At 39.8% G+C, this 20,824-nt stretch overlaps 1 protein-coding gene across 1 annotated transcript in view; it reads left to right on the top strand.

The window, feature by feature from the left end:
• The first annotated feature begins 6,011 nt into the window (after nucleotides 1-6,011).
• Nucleotides 6,012-20,824, top strand: part of gria1a (glutamate receptor, ionotropic, AMPA 1a) — an 88,473-nt gene continuing 73,660 nt past the window's right edge. Inside the window, exons 1-2 of the mRNA XM_060885345.1 lie at nucleotides 6,012-6,224; nucleotides 6,425-6,559. Coding sequence (XP_060741328.1) covers nucleotides 6,143-6,224; nucleotides 6,425-6,559 — 217 coding nt within the window. The 5' untranslated portion in view covers nucleotides 6,012-6,142. The remainder of the gene's footprint in view (nucleotides 6,225-6,424; nucleotides 6,560-20,824) is intronic.

Below are 20,824 nucleotides of genomic sequence, written 5' to 3'. Positions count from 1 at the left end.
TTGGAAGAGAAAGTACAGCACAATAAATAAGACATGCCTCACCATCAAGAGGGCAGTTCTTACCATCCATGGTTTGCATGGTTGACTACTGGTTTGTGAATGGATGGTGGAGCAATGGGTTGTAAGTGTCTGAGCTACACTGTAGTTTCACTACGTGATGCAGGAAAAAATATTCAAAATATTAACATCACCCCTATCTTATCCCCACTGCACTGGCTCTTAGCATAACGTCACACTGATTATAAAACTTTACTGATGAAATTTAAAGCTTTCAATGGTCCTGCTTTACAGTACACTTTTGGTCTTTTGTGAACCACCATGCCTGCTTCAATTAGAGGCACAGGTTCTTTGTTAGTACTTGGAATAATGAAGACTCTAGCAGGAGTAGAGCTTTATGGCAGTTACAACTGAACTCTTTGTAATTAAATATTAAAATACAAACTAAATTATCACAAATATTTAGGCTTTCTTTTTTTTTTGTTGTTTTTAATCTTTCTTCCATTCTTCCTTCCTTCCTTCCTTCCTTCCTTCCTTCCTTCCTTCCTTCCTTCCTTCCTTACCTTCCTTCCATCTATTCATCCATTCATCCATCCACCCATCCATTTGTCAGTCATGCTTCTGCCCCAGGATTGGAAGGAGTATTGAAATGATTGGCAACTGCACACATAGACAAACATTTTGGTACCCTTTCAGTAAAGAAAAAAAAACCCATGGTCACTGAAATAACTTGAAACTGACAAAATAAGACAAAGGAGAAAAAAGACTGCTTAAAAACAAGGTAATGAAACTGGCCTAGACAAAAATGTTGGTACCCTAAACATAATATTTTGTATAAATATAATATCTTCTATTCTATATATATATTTTTAAATAAATAAATAAACAAACAAACAAATAAATAAATAAAAAGGGGTCTCAAAAGTAGTCCTCTTATAAGGCTCTAATGGGAACTTCCAGATGGTACTGTGGGGTTCTCAATAAAACCCAGTATAGGGCATTACAATATCCAATCCAAAAAAATCCAATCCTCGTGTGATGGGGAAACATGTTTCCATTTGAGGAGAATGGCACGCCTAGCCAACAAGGTGGTAAAGGCAATGATGTCACATATTGTGGATGATACAGCTGATAGAGGGGGAAGACCAAACAAGACTGTCAATGTGTAAGGGGCAATGCTGGTGTTAAGGGACTGTGAGGGACCCTTGTTCCAAAAATATCTGACCAGTAGCCCATTAAAATCAAGCACGAACAAAACATATGAAGGTGATCAGCTGGAGATTGTCTGCATCCGGTACAGGCAACACATAAGTAAAGTGAACTCTATGAAGCACTTTACATTGTATTAGGACATGTCTAGCACAGATAGATGAATTATGGATTAAACTAAGAATGTCCTTCCACTGGTCTTCAGATATGTCAATCCGAAAGTCTTGTTCTGAGGTTTGTTTGAGAGAGTCAACTGAGGATGAGGTTAGAGAGATTATTTTGCCACAGATGAAGGATATCAGCTGGGTTAAGGGTGATGATTGAATCAAGTTCAGATTCAGGTGGCCAATTAGGAAAATGATTAAAATAACTTTTGAATAATGTGTCTCACTTGAAAGAAATGAAAGTGGTGGCTGTTAGGGAGATTACATTTAACTGATAAAAAAGAGAAGGAAGAGAAGATTTCTTTTTCATTCAGAGTAGAGAGACCCTTACTTGCCCAGATATCGAAGACATGATCTGAGAGGGATGGGGAAATAAGTGATTGTTTGAGATTGGCATGTAAATAGAGTCTTTATGCAAACCAAATTGTTTCCTGAATTGAAGCCAGATCTTAATAGTATTTATAACTACTGGGTTGTTCGAAATTTTGTGTACTTCAAGGGCTGAGAGCAAATATTAGATAGCAGTGAACTGGAAGAAGACATCTCTATGCTTCACTAAGGTGGGCTAGAGGTACAGTACGACATTTGTGGCCAACCCAGTAGAGTAATTTGGTAATGTTACAGGCCCAGAAGTAGCATTGAAAATTTGTTGGTCCTAAACTCCCTTCAGGTTTGGGAGACTCTGTTTTCTGTAACTCACAATGTGACTTTACACCTGTTGACAGGTGTTTTGGCCTGCTTCTCGTAAGCAAACTGTCAGTCCCAGGTTTGAAGGGTGCCTTCTACAGACTACATGTTTCAGTTCTTTTCACAGATGATCATTAAGATTTAGATCAGGGCTCATAGAAAGCCAATGTAGTACAATGTTTTGTAGTACAATGTAGTATAGTACAATGTTTTGTTCTTAGATATAGCTGGGTGTTTTTATCTGTGTGCTTTGGATCATTATCTTGTTGGAGGTCCCATGACCTGCAACTGAAACCAAGCATTCTGATTTCCATTCTAACCTCCTGAGACAACTCTCTTCTTAGCTTTCTGTTGTCCATGTTCAGTGTGGTGCACACCATGATACCAAACAGCACAGTGACTATTTTTTACCCTTTAAATAGGCAGTCTGACTGATAAGATTGAAGACAACTGTGATTACAGGACACATTTTAGTTTAACATGTCCCTACTGTATGTACCATTATTTATGTCAAGGCCAGATATTAGTTTTTTTAATGCTTCTGTTGAACCAAATCCAAAACAATGTCTGATTTTCATTAGCCAATTTTTTTAAGTATCATTACTTTTGTCATTTTCAAGTTATTTCAGTGACCATTGCAGGGTTTTCTTTCTTTAATGGAAGGGTAACAACAATTTTGTACATGTGTATGGTGGCTGGTTTTCATTACTAATCTTGGGCCTGCTTTCTATAGTATCCACCCTTATTTAGCCATAGTCAGTTATCACTGTCAGTGCCTAATTTGTTTTAATCGATTTTAATTGTAACTAAAATGTACAATGGTGTGTACGTTTTGTAAAAGCCTTCTAAGCGTTCTCAAGTTGGCTAAAAACATATATATATATATATATATATATATATATATATATATATATATATATATATATATATATATATATATATATATACTGTAAGATGTGCTTTTTGTAAGGTGTGTTTTTTTATTGCAGTAATGTGTGAGAAATAATTTGGATACAGTTTAAGTTTGCTTTGTGTACCCTTCCCCTGCAAATGTCTAGGTGTCATCCGATTTATAGTTACTAACAATATTCCCATATACTCACAATCTTCACAAAGTCAATGATTATAATTTGCCACCCCAAAAATTGTCATGTTTGGCTGTGGGACCACCTGATGTGGAACCATGTAAAGTTACTCCATCAATCAGAATAAATGTATTAACATTCTAAAAGCCCTATATCTCTCTTAAGGCAGCATAATGGAAAGGTATGATAATAAATTCTATTTAGTGCATTATATCAAAAATAGGTCAGTGAATGTAGGATTGTATCATTGTGACCACCAGACGAGCCGATTACATTTAGGCATTGATCAAAAATTATATTTTAAGGGTTTGAGGGTATTGAGGTATATGGATTAGAAGCAAGGAAAACTTGACTTGTTGATGGTAATGGCATCCATGGTGTACTTTTAAATGTTTTTTAAATTACTATTATTTTTATTTCAGTTATGTTTTCGGGTTGTCCATGCAGCCCTTTACGTGTTTCCTTTAAGGCCCTTTAAAGCCCTTTAAGGGAATTTATTTAAATTGGTTCAAAGTCACAGCAAGTCAATTACTTATCAAATAAGTTTCTTCAATGTTTCTTGATATCATTTAGATGTTAATTACAAATTCATGTTCAGGGCCTCAAGGCCCATTCTTTCCCTCTAAGATTTTTGCCAACATTCTGTCTGTAAATCCTTCGGACGTCTCACTAATAAGTGTTTAATAAATAAGTGGTTAAATTTAGGACTGTATTTCCTTAATCTTGTATTGAGCTCTACTTGTTAATATTTAAGAAACATCACCCTTTTTTATATAAGTTCTATTCTCTAGTGATCATCATTGATTTCATAATCTATCAGAAGTGAGTACACCCCTCACATTTTTGTAAATATTTTATATCTTTTCATGTGGCAACACTGAAGAAATGACACTTTACAATGTAAAGTAGTGAGTGTACAGCTTGTATAACTGTAAATTTGCTGTCCTCTCAAAATAACTCAATACACAGCCATTAATGTATAAACCGCTGGGCACAAAAGTGAGTACACCCCTATTTGAAAATGTCCAAATTAATGTGATTCACTTACATGTTTATTTGTTAAAAAGAGCTTCCCTTTATAAAAAAAAATAAAATAAAATAAATAAAATTCTTTACTGATCCCAAGGGAACTTATTTGTTGCAAAATCATACTTCAAAGACATAATACACATAAAAAAAGAATTAAATAAAGTTACAATAAGATGAATTACAATAAACAACTTTTTAAATTAAACATATGAAAATGTATTCATGGTATAAATATAACATAAATGTAACATATATAACATAGTATGTAAGATCTGTGTACATTTCTGTGATAAATTAGAGACATCTGGGACAACTACTACATTTACCTAAGCTTAAATGTCAAAATATACTGTACAAGCTTGCAAATTCTTACTATGGTGTGGTATGATGGTATACAATGATAAATAAATTTGCATACTGTCAGACATGTATATAAAATATACCATATAAATTCAGTCAGCAAAACAGTTTCTGAAATGACATCATGTAATGTTTGCTGTGGTGTTATATGATATCTGTGTCTACTTTTACACAGTAAGACAAAGGGTTCAGTTATAGTTTACTGCTCATGTCAAATTTGTTCTTAAGATGCTCACAACCAGGTGTAAATAGGCCATTGGTCTAAAATGTGGAAAAGAATGATGTACTACTTATGATTAATCATCTGTGACTGGGATACCTTTTCCTCTGTCTTATGGATAATGGTTTCATTATCCTTGTTTTGTAATAACAAAATGTAATGACAAAAAAACAATCAGTTAAAAAATCTGTATCATGAATATCATGAATATCATGAATAACTCACCAGTAATGCATATTTATTTTCTTTTAAACTAACCTAGCAGATGTGTTATTTTTAGAATTCTGTTTTTAATTTATCATTTCCATTTCAAGGTGAATCACCACACGTTTGCAATTTTATTTACTTCCTGCAGCATTCTGTAGAATGGCAGGGCATAGTTGGGTTCCAATATGAGGGGTCCAGACACTAAAACCAGCATAGGATAAAAGCTACTGTACATTCATATGTATCTGGTTCAGAGTGAAGCTACTAATAAATATAACAGAGCATATGTACAGTGCAATTAATAATTTTTAAGTTACATTTGACTTTGTCATTGTTACCTATGTGATTTTATTTAATTTAAAAGCATACAAATCAGGACCAACAAAGTGCACTCATACATATGTACAACTTGAGTAGTGGTAGCTCAGTGGATAGGGTGTTGGCCTACTCATTGTAAGGTTGGGAGCTTGAATACTAGTAAGATGAAGCTGCCACTGCTGGGCCCCTGACCAGCAGTGTTCAGTTGCCATAAAATAAGATAAATGTAAGTTGCTCTGGATAAACGTGTTTTCCAAATGCTGTAAATCTATGTTTTGTTGCAGCTAGGATTACCAATAGTAATTTTTACTACACCAATTTTTTTGTTTATATTTAAAATGTTGTTGTATATATTGTCTCTCACATATTCAGTGAATGCATATGCAAGAACTATGGTACAGTAGCTTGTTTTATAAAAAAAAAATAATTGAAAAACATTACAGTAGATAAGTAAAATCAATTTTCACACAAATATCAAATATACATTGTTTTATATATATATATATATATATATATATATATATATATATATATATATATATATAAGACACCAATTAATGGTGTGACTATCGAGTAGGATACCTCGGATATGGGCTTCAGCATTAATCGTTCTTGTAGCTGGCAGGCAGAGCCGTACATAACAGCCCAGAATAACGGAACGCTCTCTCTCTCGCGCGCGCGCACACACACAAACACACACACACACTCACAAAAGACGTCAGTAGCGGGCACGAGCAAGGAGAGCTCGGTCACTCGGTGTTGGTTTTGTCTTAGAACATCCGGGCAGATTTCATACGGAACCATCGTGCTATACCCATGCTGGGAATTTGGCTTTGTTTCTTCACGCAAATGCAAAAGGAAAAAATATGCAACGAAGCATCACTCTGCTCTGCACCAGCGTTATCGGACTCTGCTTTGGTTCGAGTTTTCCAAGTAACATCAACATAGGTGGGTGCACGGAAATAGTCACCTGTAGGTGCCCAAAGTGCTTAAAATGGACAGTTTGTGATTACGATTGCTCTTCTAAAAGCTGATCAATGTTACTCCATTTCATGCACACGAACAACAACGGCGATGTCACTTATACGTTAGGATCTTACCTATTACGCATGATCGCTTACATTTTTCTCGTCTATTTTAACACACAGGAGGATTATTCCCTGCCGAGTCGCACGAATATGAAGTGTTCCGATTTGCGCTTTCGCACCATCAGGACATTCCCAAACTGGTACCTCAAGTAGATATGGTGAAGATGGGCAACAGCTTCTCCATGACTTATGCCTGTAAGTATGACCATGGAAACAGACGCGACTAGACTTCAAATGTTCACACTTTCTGTTCTTTTTTTAAGATGAGTGTTAGAAAAAATTAAACACTGCGCTTCAAAAGTTTAGCTTATATCCCTGTTGCCTACGCTCATCAACTGTTGTGAGTGAGTGTCTTTGTGTAGTGTATGGAAACGATTAATGTGTAGTCTTCAGCTAAAGCTTTAGAATAAGGCAGGTCTAGTGAAATTTACATATGGACGATGTACATACGTAAATGTCATATGTGACTGTTTTGAGTTATATATATATATATATATATATATATGATATATATATTCGAATTTGGGCGCTTTTGACATGTCGAAGTCAGACTGCAGATGCCACTGCATTATCTGGGCTGCGCTCAGTGAAGCGCACAAAAAAAAAAAAAACGTAGGCCTGTTTTGCATATATGCGACTAAAATAAAGAACAGTTTAAAAAAATCAAACCAGTGAAACATTTAGTTCTTTATTTCCGGTGTATTAATAGGCCTGATTAGCCACTTTGCATGTCCACAAGACATTTTATTAATGATAAATATTGCAGGTATTTGGGTGTAGACAGTTTTGTCGTTTTTGACAGGGTAAAATCGAACTGCTGTTGTCGCTATAATACATATGAGATGCCCGGATTTAGTTCAGACGTGCAAATTCGTAACAGACCTTTATCACCCAATGGTGTATTGGTTACATTCATCTTTTACTGGAGAAGCATAGCACAACAGGTCTACAGTTTTGTATACAGCAGCTAGTTTAAAAGAAGGTATCTTGCCTGTCTTTTATTACCCATGGCCCTAAAAAAAACAACTTTTTAACATTGGGCATCTAGCGAACATTTTTTGTATTGCTACTTATATAGTATAACCTATACACTTTTCTCATCCACACAAATGTAATGTGTTTCGTCATGAATTGTGTATTAGGCTATCGGTTGTTAAAGGTAAAACAATTTATGTCTTTCAGTAAAGTGAAGCTGTTTCTTTGTGGTCAGAATAATTTATTTTGAGTTTTTGTATTTCTTATTTAAATATAGCATTATTTATCAATTTTTCGATACAAAAAGAAACAACAAACACAAAACATGAGTCGGAGAGAATCTGTGTGTGTGTGTGTGTGTGTGTGTGTGTGTGTGTGTGTAACTATGTGTGAGTGAATAAAAATCAGAAATAGATTCAGCCTTAGAAAGCTACTAAAAAATACAAGTATGCAAATGCACTACAATACAGGCGGTATCAATACAGTACATTATGTATGTCAGACGTCAGGTGGTGCATTGCGACTTGATGTAGCTAGAGTCACAGTGCGTCTATAATTAAGGTGGTTTTCTGCTGTCCTAATCTGAGTGTGATTCAAGCTCAGGTTACTTTACTTTCTGAAAAAGTGCAGATCTGAGTTGCCTTCACATTCACAGAAATCACCAAACTGTAACTGTAACAACCCTTAGTTTTGGGTTTGATACAGGGGTTTGGGTTTGTAGTTGATATACAATTTAATTACTATTTTTAATTTTACAAAATAAAGTGGCTAAAGTCACAGAAAGTGTGCAATTAAACAGCATTCAATTTTTCTTGAGGTTGACTGATTCTTCAACATGGCAAAACTGCCAAAGGGCAGAAAAATTCTGTTTAATATATTGAATTCCTTGGTGATGAAAATTGATTCATGTGACCCTGACATATTGAATATGGCTGTTCAAAAATAGCCAAATTATGTGGGAAAACATGGTAACATATAATTACAAACTTTTTGATGAATATGTAAGCAGTTGCACTTTGTAGTTCCCCATCCTTTTTATATTTCAACATCGCACTTTTTATATCTTTCGTCGTGTGAATATGCATGGGGGAGAAAGTAAATTAAGACTTGTATGTTTATTTCATACAAAACATGCAAAGTTTTTTGTGCAGAAAAAGGTCCAATTAGACATGAAAACAGCTTAGTACATCTGGCCCAAAGGGATTTTGATCAGTCTATATGTTAAAATAAGCACAGTAGTGCAATGGGTTTATGTTTGAATAAATAAAAACAAACATGATGAATTATTAAACTCAGTCATGGTAATCTCTATTTTAAATTAGTTTTTCTACCATTATCCAACATCATGAATACAATGATTACAGATTTCTTTTAACAATGACTGGTGCAGCAGCTTTTAATTTCTTAAATAATCATGTAAGAAGATGTATCCCATGATTTTGGAAAAGACATTCTTCATATTGTGTTTCAGAAGGGGCAAGTTATTGGCCAGCCTCAAACAAAGAAAACTCAGGTAGATTCCTGAAATCACTGAAATAAGGTTAAGACCTATTCAACACATTATACGCTGGAGAGATAGTGGTCAACTTTCTGGAAGAAATGTAGTTTGGATAAAAATCTTGAATGATTGTGATCAGAGTGCTTTCAGAGACTCTTGTTGAACTCACACCATAACAAATCAACATTAGAAATAAATGTTGTGAAATATAATAAGGTTGTCGTAATGATGGCATGAAAAATTTTTAATTGTCCAGGGTGTATATTATACCAGAACCGAAGATCTAGGCTTTATAGAACAGAGTTATGCCAGCTAGTATACTATTAGCTTCTGAAAAGTAGCATAAATAGAGGGAAGCATATTTTTTAAACCTTGGTAGACTCTTCTGATTTGATATTTTCAGAAATGGGAGTGTGTCCTTCTTTATTTGTTTATTACATCTGTTAATATAAGGGCGATTTTTATAAGGGCTATTTAAAACATAATCATTTTCTTGTATGCAGTTTGTTTTACAATTTGATACACTGAGGTATAGAATCGACAACCTTGTTTTGATTTAAGTGATGTAATATGCTGTATTGTTACAGCCTTAATGATGCAGTCTTATCATATGACTTTGTATTTTGTACAGTGTACACCTTCCTTCCACACCTTCAATTATCATTTTATACGGTACTTTTTTAAGGTACATTATCAACTTTGTAGATGTGAAAGGACTAACTAGCAAAACTGCAGTTTGTCTTTCTCCCTCAACACCACAGAGCTACCCCTGACCAGACATAATTTGGGTGGTAGGACCATATACGCAGTGGAGTGTATCTTAATGTCAGGGCTAAGTTGAGAAAAGTCCTACAAACTCCATTCCCTTCCTACTGTACAGCTGTGATTAGACTTTCATAAATGGATAAATACTGTATGGCAAAAAGATGAGGTATAATTTCATGTACATAAGGACAAGGTAGTTGTATCTAACAATGTGGCCAGTAAAAAAATCTTGAAACCTGCAGCAGAGCTGCTGAAATATAGTACACCATCATTGCCATAAGACTGTCATTGACAAAATTCATTTCTGGTCAACAGTGGTTATGTTGTGTTAGCATTGCTACCTCACACCTTAGGTTACTGTGTGGAGTTTTACTGTACATATATTCCCTGTCTGCATGGATTTTCTCCAGTTCCAGTGAGCTCACAAAAATATGGTGTGAGTTTATTGGTAACTCTAATTCCCCTATGTGTGAATGAGCATGTGAATATGTGTGCATGACACCCTGCTACGAAGTGGTGTCCCCTCCTGAATTCCCTCTTTGTGCCCAGTGTTCCCAGGATAGGCTCTGTTTCCACTCTACTTTCATAAATCAGATGGTTGATCTGCTGTCAGTAGAATGTCAGATGGGTTTAGAGCATAAAGTTTTCATAGCTGCTTCTTTTGTTACAGCTACAGGCTGAGATGTTGAATCTATGTGTTTTATGCAAGGGAAAAGAGCTGTCAAATTACTCTTTGAAAGGTCTTTTTCTTTGTACCACATATTACATTAATGAGAGACAAAAGAATTTTCTGTTGTCCCTGCTTGTGCAACATGACAGCTGTAGGTTTTTGCCTCTGGTGTATTCTTTAATAAAATAAAACACAGGATCAAACAGTTTATAAGAGGAGAACAAATCTGCAGGGATTTGCTGCTTGACAACTGCACTGACAACAAATAAAATGTGTAACAGAGCGAAATACCACCCCAAGCCCTCCACCCCATGCGCGTGCACACACACACACACACACACACACACACACACACACACACAAACACGCAAACACGTGCACACATGTACTACTACAGTGGAACAAGGTAATTCATCAGTAATTTAGACTGGCTCAGCTTCTCTTATCTAGTCCAAAAGACTACCTGACATGGTGCCATGTGAAATCATTCAAGTAGCCCAATTAAGAGCTCATAAAGTGCCTGGCCTACATAGCTTGAGTAGACTCTTCTTCTGATAATGAGGACACGCATTGCTCCTGGCAGCCTTCACTATAGGAAAATATGAGCCTGAGTCTTTAACCTTCAGCACTGTAGATTATAGTATGTATTATTAAATGTGCCTCATGCTTTCTTTGATACAGAGCTGCTGTCTTCTCTGTTAGATCATGAAGGGGTGAGCCTGTTGTGGGTAGCTGATATTTGCTGTTAGCAGACAGGGGTCTAGCTCTTTCAATTACAAAATTCACAAAATTCACAAAAAAAAAATCACAAAATTAATATTTAACAAAAAAAACCAACATCAATGGATCTGGATCATGGCTTGGTCAGACTGCAATATAATAAGTATTCCAAAATATTGTTTTATTGTTTTAAGAAATCATGAAATCATGTTTGGCAATGATTAATAAAATGAGTAAAATTATATAAAATGAGTAAAAATGAATAATTATTTATCAAAAATTCTCATTTTAAAAAGTGTTAGATTTGACAATTAAATGTTGGCCTTTATAAACTTTTTGGCTTAAATTCATCTTTTTCCATTAACAAGTATATGTGCATATTGAACACCCCATTCAAGATTTACAGTCGCCCCGTTATAATAACCTTTACTCTACTGGGACAGTTTTTCTCTAAAATCTGGAATGTGAATGTGGGGAATTGTCTATTCAACCACAAGATTAATAGTGAGGTCAGGCATTGTTGTTAGGCAAGCAGGGTTCTAGTTCTTGCCAAAGTTCAGCTGGTTTGAGGTCAAAGCGCTCTGCAGGCCACTCAAGTTCTTCCAATCCAGCTTTGGCAAACCATGTCTTCTCATTGGACCCCTACTTTGTGCACAGGGGCACTGTCATGCTGGAGAATGTTTAAACCACTTAGGATCAATAAAGGGAATTTGTAATGGTACAGCATTCAAGGGCATCCTATACAGTAGTATGCTTAAAACTTTGTGGCATCACTTTGGGTCTGATGGTCCATAAACCTTTAGGTTTACAGTGTATATTTGATTGCTTTACTATGTATAAGATGCAGCTAGTTTTGTTTTGATTAAGGCACAAATTCAGCATTGTTTTCATAAACTTATGGAATGTTTATTTCCATCCAGAATTGCATTAATTTCGCACCAAGAGCTGTAATGATGATGGAAAAGACGGATTGCTGCAAGTCTTCTCCAGCACATTCCAAAAGAGTCTCAATAGTCTAACCTATTAGCCTCACTGGCAAGTAGTTTTCTTAACTCTACAGAGATGCTTTGTCCCAATCCTATGAGTTCTCACACAATATGCATTGTGGTTGTGGAAATGCTTTCTTACCACTTCACCTCTATCTTTACAGTTCTTACAGTTCACCACTATCCTTCCAGGTTGTGTTGTAAAGTTCTTAACCCAATTTTAGTAGTTTCAGCAATCTCCATAGTTATTTCTTTGCTTGATGCAGGCATGGTTGTTTAAGAAATGCTAATCACTGCATGAGATAGGGTTAAATAACGTAGACATCACTGCAGTAATTTTCCAATGGAATGGTCTTACCTATTGACTTTTTTGGCCATATCTGAGTTCATATCTGATTTCTTTTTGGCCACTACAGAACAATAGCAGTCTGACTCAGATGATCTATTTAGCCTATTTCCAGTATATGGATAATAATGGCCTTGGTAACATACAGGACTTTCTCTAAATTAGTTTTTTGTTGTAGTAACAATATTTGCCCTGTTGTGAAGAGGAGGGAAAAGTTAATTTAAAGTAATGACATCTTGAAGAAAAGCTGCACTTTTTGGAGGCAGTATAGATGTATTATTGATTGTGGATAATCACATTCTTAAATTCTTAAAATGCATGCATGATTTGTTAGTACCTAGTCCGTTTGTAGAAGGTACCAACTACCTTCAAGAGAGCAAGGGTTATTCCCATCCTGAAGAAACCTGCTCTGGATCCATCAGACATCAGTAACTACAGACCGGTATCACTTCTCTCGTTTCTTTCAAAAATTCTTGAACGCATTGTCTTTAATCAACTGTCTGTCTATCTCTCACAGAACAACCTCCAAGACCCCAACCAGTCTGGCTTTAAAGCAGCTCATTCCACAGAGACAGCCCTTTTAGATGTCTCTGAGAAACTACATGCTGCTAGATCAGCCAATCTCTCATCCGTCCTTATCCTCCTTGACCTTTCAGCAGCGTTTGATACGGTCAACCATAAGACTCTCTTAGCCACCCTCAGGAGTCTTGGGATATGCGGATCAGCTTGGGAATGGTTCGCTTCCTACCTGGAAGGACGCTCATATCAGGTAACATGGAGGGGAGTGACATCTGCTCCACGCAGACTCTCCACTGGCGTCCCACAAGGCTCAGTACTTGGTCCTCTTCTTTTCTCCCTGTATACTCACTCTCTTGGTGAAGTTATTTCCTCACATGGGTTCTCTTACCACTGCTATGCTGATGATACACAACTTATCTTCTCTTTCCCACCCGCAGATGCCACAGCTTCTGACCGGATCTCTGCATGTCTGGCAGAAATTTCATCATGGATGACTGCTCATCAGTTAAAGCTTAATCCTAGCAAAACTGAGCTGCTCTTCATCCCAGGTGATTCATCCCCAGGTCATGATCTTGCTATATCCTTGCACAACGATCTGATCTCCCCTTCAGCCACAGCTCGCAACCTTGGGGTAACCATGGACAATCAACTGTCCTTTTCCTCTCATGTTGCTAATGTGACTCGCTCATGTCGGTTTCTTCTCTACAACATTAGAAGGATTCGACCATTTCTGTCCACACAGGCTGCTCAGGTACTTGTTCAGTCTCTTGTCATTTCTAGACTGGATTACTGCAATGCACTGCTGGCAGGTCTACCTATGAACGCAATCCGTCCTCTGCAAATGATCCAAAATGCAGCTGCCCGGCTTATTTTCAACCTGCCAAAGTTCTCTCATACCACCCCGCTGCTGCGATCCCTCCACTGGCTTCCGGTAGCTGCACGCATCAGATTCAAAACACTGATGCTGGCCTACAAAGCCAAAAATGGACCAGCTCCCTCTTACCTCAAAGCCCTCATCACTCCTCGCACTGCACCCCGCACCCTCCGATCTACCAGCACTGCTCGACTGGTTCCACCATCTCTCAGGGTAAGAGGCAAGTATACTACAAGACTCTTCTCTGTACTGGCACCAAGGTGGTGGAACAAACTTCCCCTAGAGGTCCGGACAGCTGAGTCACTGGCTATTTTCAAGCGGCGGTTGAAGACCTACTTATTCAGGAAACACTTCAACTAGCACTTCTTTCATTATCTTTTGCATTTAAAAAAAAAAAAAAAAAAAAAAAAACACACCTTTGACACTTTCATTGTAACTTTGAACAAATGTTTTAAACTCATGGTATCTTAAGTATGTAACTTAGTGATCCAGCATTAATGTATTCAATGTTAGAGATTTAAGCACTTATGTACGTCGCTCTGGATAAGGGCGTCTGCCAAATGCTGTAAATGTAAATGTAAATGTAAATGTAGAAGCCATCCTCTTTTCAACTTCATCTTTTTTACAGATGGTGTTATGTTTTCTACCAGACTTTGGAATTTAATTTAATCCTCTAACCATGAAATGTTTCCTGTGCCATTGGCTGCAATTACAAGTGTGATCCATAAACCCCCATGCTTAACAGTGTTCTGCTTAACTGATTGATCAACCTCCATGCATAACTGGTGTTCTTTGTTTTCCAATTCTGTATCCTTTGTTATCCAAACATACTCTTGCTCATTGCAGCCAAAGAGTTCTATTTTAATGTCATCTGTCCACAGAATTTTTTCCAAAATTCATCAAGCTTGTGTAAATGAGATTTTCTCCTAATGACCTTTCCATGAAGGCCATATTTGTGCAGGTGTTGCTTAAAAGTTGAATAGTGTACCACAACTTCAGAGTCTACCAAATCTTCCTGAAGAAGAAAACAAATACAGTACACTGATATTGCTTAAAATATTTCAAAAGACTGTGCATGTTTAACTTTATGCTTGTTGTCTTTTTATGCCTTTATTCCTTAGATCATTACATCTTCCACTTGCTTAAATGTTCACATAAACAGAGATTTGGACCAGAGGTGACCAAACCTTCTGAATATATAAATATAAATATATATATACATATATATATATATATGTGTGTGTGTGTGTGTGTGTGTGTGTGTGTGTGTGTATAAATAAAATAATTATGCACTTCCCCTTTAAGAGTTACTGTTACGATGCAGGACAAAGGCGAGTGAGGATCCAAATGCAGATTTTCAAGTTTTAATAGTCCAAAACACAAGAAACAGAAGAACAGACAGGCAGCAAACAGGGCTAACAGGACACAGGAATAGGCACACCAACATCCAACATGAGACAACGACCAACACCAGGGAAGTGAACAAACAGAGTATAAATAAGAGACAAGGACCAATCACACAGCAGAACTAATTAAAGACAAAGACAAGACACCTGAAGGAGTACAATGAATGTCCATGGAAACCAAAGAGTGGGCGGGGCAAACAATTAACCACAGGAAAAGACAGCAGACAGAAACAGGACAGAAACACAGACAGACTCATTACAGAGCCCCCCCCCTAGGAGTGGATTCCAGACACTCCAACGCAGAACTGGAGGGTGGCGGAGCGGAGGCGGAACAGGGGGTGGGAAGGCGGGCCAGGTCCACGTGGCGGAGCAGGAGGCCAGGGCGGAGCCGGCAGAGCAGGAGGCCAGGGCGGAGCCGGCAGAGCAGGAGGCCAGGGCGGAGCCGGCAGAGCAGGAGGCCAGGGCGGAGCCGGCAGAGCAGGAGGCCAGGGCGGAGCCAGAAACCAGGGTGGCGCCGCAGGCAGGGTCAGCGACCAGAGCAGGACCGGAGACCAGGGTGGCGCCGCAGGCAGAGTCAGCGACCAGAGCAGGACCGGAGGCCAGGGTGGCGCCGCAGGCAGAGTCAGCGACCAGAGCAGGACCGGAGGCCAGGGTGGCGCCGCAGGCAGAGTCAGCGACCAGAGCAGGACCGGAGGCCAGGGTGGCGCCGCAGGCAGAGTCAGCGACCAGAGCAGGACCGGAGACCAGGGTGGCGCTGCAGGTCGGGCCAGAGACCATAACGGCGTTGGCGGCCAGGGTGGTACTGGAGGCGCTTTGAACCTGTAAAGACGGACAGGAAAGGGAGAGACTGACAGAGACAGGGAGACAAAGCTGGGGACCGCTGGTTCCGTCGACCCGGTCGGTTCGGCTGGTTCTGTCGACCTGGTAGGCCCGGCTGGTTCTGTTGACCCGGTCGGTTCCGTTGACCCGGTCGGTCCGGCTGGCTCGGTTGACCCGGTCGGTCCCATCGACCCGGTCGGTTCGGCTGGTTCTGTCGACCTGGTCGGCCCGGTTGGATCCGGTGTTTCAGCGGGTTCGGCAGGTTCAGGCGCTTCGGCAGGTTCGGGCGCTTCGGCAGGTTCGGGCGCTTCGGCAGGTTCGGGCGCTTCGGCGGGTTCGGGCGCTTCGGCGGGTTCGGGCGCTTCGGCAGGTTCGGGAACCTCAACAGGTTCATGTGCTTCAGCAGGCTCGGGCGTTTCAGCAGGTTCGGGCGTTTCAGCAGGTCCATGCGCTTCGGCAGGTTCATGCGCTTCGGCAGGTTCATGCGCTTTCGGCAGGTTCATGCGCTTCGGCAGGTTCTGGCGCTTCGGCGGGTTCGGGCGCTTCGGCGGGTTCGGGCGCTTCGGCGGGTTCGGGCGTTTCAACAGGTTTGGGCGCTTCAGCAGGTTCATGCGCTTCAGCGGGTTCAAGTGCTTCAGCAGGTTCGGGCGTTTCAGCAGGTTCAGGAACCTCAACAGGTTCATGTGCTTCAGCAGGCTCGGGCGTTTCAGCAGGCTCGGGCGTTTTGGCAGGTTCAGGCGCTTCGGCAGGTTCAGGCGCTTCGGCAGGTTCAGGCGCTTCGGCAGGTTCAGGCGCTTCGGGTGCCTTCGGTGCTCCAGCCGGTGCCGTAGGGATGCCGGCCGCCCGAACCGACGTCATCGGGGTGTCCGCCAGCTTGGCGATCAGCCGGTTCCCCCGGGCCTTGCCCGAGCTTTCCGGTCTGGCACCCATGTGGACGGGTTCGGTCACTGGTGTGCACAGGTCTGGGTCGGACCGAGGTACTGTAGGGGCCTCGGGCGTCCGTGGCTGGCCTGGCTCCGCAGCCCACGGACCCCGATGCCTACTGCCCCCCCCCAAAAAATATTTAGGGCCGGTGTCCGACTCTGTCCTGTGCACGGTTAAGGAGGACCCACCCAGGAGCAACGCTACGTTGGCCAGGTCCGAGAAAGGCCCCACCTCTCGGCCCAATGGCACTAGGTAGCGCAGCCCGTCCTTCAAACCATGCCTGAACAGGTCCTTGAGGGCCCTCTCCCCAAAATCCACCTGATTGGATAAGTCCAGGAATACCTCCGTATATTCCTCAATAGGGGAATCTCCCTGACACAAACAAAACAAAATTTCTGCTGGATCCATGTGGTTGGTCGTTCTGTTACGATGCAGGACAAAGGCGAGTGAGGATCCAAATGCAGATTTTCAAGTTTTAATAGTCCAAAACACAAGAAACAGAAGAACAGACAGGCAGCAAACAGGGCTAACAGGACACAGGAATAGGCACACCAACATCCAACATGAGACAACGACCAACACCAGGGAAGTGAACAAACAGAGTATAAATAAGAGACAAGGACCAATCACACAGCAGAACTAATTAAAGACAAAGACAAGACACCTGAAGGAGTACAATGAATGTCCATGGAAACCAAAGAGTGGGCGGGGCAAACAATTAACCACAGGAAAAGACAGCAGACAGAAACAGGACAGAAACACAGACAGACTCATTACAGTTACTGCATGTATAAGGTTTGTTAGTAATGCACTGGCTAAAAGCGTGTCTTTACCTAGCAAGTTTGTTCATTTTTTTGTCATTGGACCTTTTCCCACCTCCGCAGGTTTTTTTTTCCTGCGAGTTTTAAGGCTACTATAGAGTAAATAACCACTGCCAAAGTGCGTTAAAGCATCTGTATTTGGTGGACCAAGTGTTATTACTACTTTTATTCATTTGATTCGTGTATATGATCTACGCTACGCTAATTTTCATGACTGAGCACAAAATAGCGGTCTATCTATCTGCTTTCCAACAGTCCAACATTGCGTTTAGTTTATTTGAGGATGTGACTGGGCGGAATTCATGGACCAGTTGTGACTACCTCAGACGTGGTTTGGAGTATTATGAATTCTGTGAATTCTGATATTATGTATTCTATTTATCTGGAGTTTTGGTGTTTAATGCTACTGTACTGTGCTACCCCATTCTAGTGCTGCTTCCCCTGAGTCCATTATATGTTCGGTAGGTGAGTTTCTGGAGAAGACCACAAAACCTCTAGGTGAAACCAATGCTTACCGACGTTTGCGTATCCTTTTGAAAGGGCCAGCCTTTGACATCATCAAAGCTGTTCGGTTGTTAACTCCTGCGGCAAGTGCTTCCCAATACTTGGAGGCATTAGAAAACACATTTGGAACTTCTGAGTCAGGGGAAGACCTCTACTTTGCCTTTCGTCTCTTACGTTAATTCCCTGGGGAAGCTTTGCCTGATTTTCTTTCTTTATCTGATATCTGAAAAATCCTTATCTAAAGTTGTAAGAAAAGGAGGATTGAAGGAAGATGATGAACAGAACAAGACTTGAACAGCTGATCCGAGGTGCAGTTGAAACTGATCTGATGCTTTTGCACTTAAGACTGCTAAATGAAATCAAAGAAGCTGAGGAGAATGAAGCTGAGCATCATAAAATCAAGGCATCTGTGAAGCCTATACAACTAAAGAGTGAAACTACACTTGACTCATTTGTGGTCAGACAACTCTGAGCAGAGATTCAAGAGCTTAAATCAGTTTCTGTTTCTTCGATGAGGGTTAATCAAAAAGAAAAGCAGGATAAGAAAAAACCTGATACACAAGAAGAATCAGAGGTACAAATGTTAAAGAAGCAAGTTCAGCAACTGCAACAACAGTTAACAGTTATAAGCATCAGCTCCAATAGAGAGACGTCTGTTAAGCATAAAGCGGATTTCTTATGTTATCGATGTGGTGAGAATGGACACATTGCCACTAAGTGTTAAGCACCTGAAAACACATCCCAAGTAATACAAAAGTTGGTTTGTGCTCTTCGAAAAGCTAAGAATAAAAAGAACTGGATGACTGAACCCAGTACTACTCCCAGCAGTTCAGACTGTTGTTCAAACAGAAGTCAACTTGAGGTATGTGGGATAAGTCAACTTCCCAAAGGTTTAGTGGGCCCTGCCTCAACCATTTCCATGGAGTTGAATGTGGGTCACAAGTATCCATCATGTTTGACCAGTGGTACTCCAAACATTTATCACAGCTACCACTTCACCCACTCACTAGATTATCCAACTGGGGACTAAGTTCTTCGAGTTATCCATACAAGGGATACATCATAGTTGATGTTTTGCTCCCTTCTTCAATCACGGGGGTGAAAGAAAAGGTTTCCATTCTCGCTTTGGTCTGCCCTGAACCCCAGGGCCCTCAGCAATGTCCTGTAATAATTGGAACCAATGCAAGCTCCTGACTTTGCTCAGCCAGAATGTTAATGCAGTCGATCAAGTAAATTCAATGAGAATTCAGCCTTCACCCCTCCAGCTCTGTTTATAAGAGGAAGTTCTTGAGACAGCTGAGGGACAAGTCAAGTGGAGAGGACCAGGTGTCCTGACTATCCCTTCAAGAAGTGAAAGGTATGCAGTGTGCAAAGTGAAAATTTTCTTGTGGAAACCCCTGTGGAGAGTCAGCTTCCAGCTGGACTGTTTATTCCTCCGACCATTCTGTCTTCTTCTGCCATTAATGTGAATAACTTCAGAGTGCTGGTCTGCAATGCAACCTCCAAAGACATTAGTATCCCCTCAGACACAGTTTTCGCTAAAGTCTCTCCAACTGACACCGTTACAGTTAACCCAGATGCTCCAGCATCCAAAAAGATTAGATCCTAAAGTATTCAAGTTTGGAGATTCACCTATTCCTGCTGATTGGGAAAAAAGGCTTAGAGAGAAACTAGCGGAACGTGGAAACGTGTTTTCCATTGAGGAGTGGGATGTTGGACGTGCCAAAGGTGTGAAGCATAATATCTGACTAAGCGATTGCCGTCCATTTATTGAGCGATCTAGAATCTTGAATCATATAACCAGCAATGGCCATTTGGATCTGATTTGCATTGATTTCCTGTCTATTGAGCCTGACTCAAAGGGAATTGCCAACATGCTGGTCATCACTGATCACTTTACCTACTATGCTCAGGCCTTTCCTGCAAATGACCAGAAAGCAGTAACAGTAGCCAAGATTCTTGTTGAAAAGTTTGTATATATATTTTTAAAGTGATTTATGCATGCATTTTAAGAATTTATGAATGTGATTGTCGACAATAAATAATGCATCTATACTGCCCCAAAAAAGGCATTAGTTAAAAAAGATAATAATGTAGTTAAAATTGTATACTACATAGACACAACCAAGAAGTTGTATATCTGCTGAGGTTAAAGCACTAGTTGAGCCCAAACTCAACTGTGTAGTGTAATGACATGCAAGGCTTCCCATGAGTGTTTTTTTTTTTCTATGTGAGCAGTTACAAGAGCAGAAAATGTGCAAAAAGGTAATGGAGATTCTTGGTGGAGCCACTTAGCTGCAAACCATGCAAATCATCTTTATTCAAAGGCAGATACATGTCTCCATCAGCATGAAAAACAAAACAGATGATGTGAAACTACCTGGAGCTTCAAATAAATCCCACATGTATGGAAATAAAAGAATGGAAAGAGTAAACAAGTGAAATGGAAAAAATAGTCAAATATTATTTAACTTCCAAAATCTGAGAGTCTCTTTTTGAAAATCATTGGATTTTTTTTTTACAAACTGGCAGCTGAATATATTTTTTCTCATGTAGATGAAATGAATACAATGGAATGCAGAGAAAGAACAGATTGGCATATCACAAATGCATGGACTCAAGAAATGCAATTT

Source organism: Tachysurus vachellii, chromosome 13 (genome assembly GCF_030014155.1).
Source record: "Tachysurus vachellii isolate PV-2020 chromosome 13, HZAU_Pvac_v1, whole genome shotgun sequence".
Lineage (NCBI taxonomy): Eukaryota > Metazoa > Chordata > Actinopteri > Siluriformes > Bagridae > Tachysurus > Tachysurus vachellii.
The sequence above is the reverse complement of the archived record's forward strand: the minus strand, read 5'-3'. Positions and strand labels throughout refer to the sequence as shown.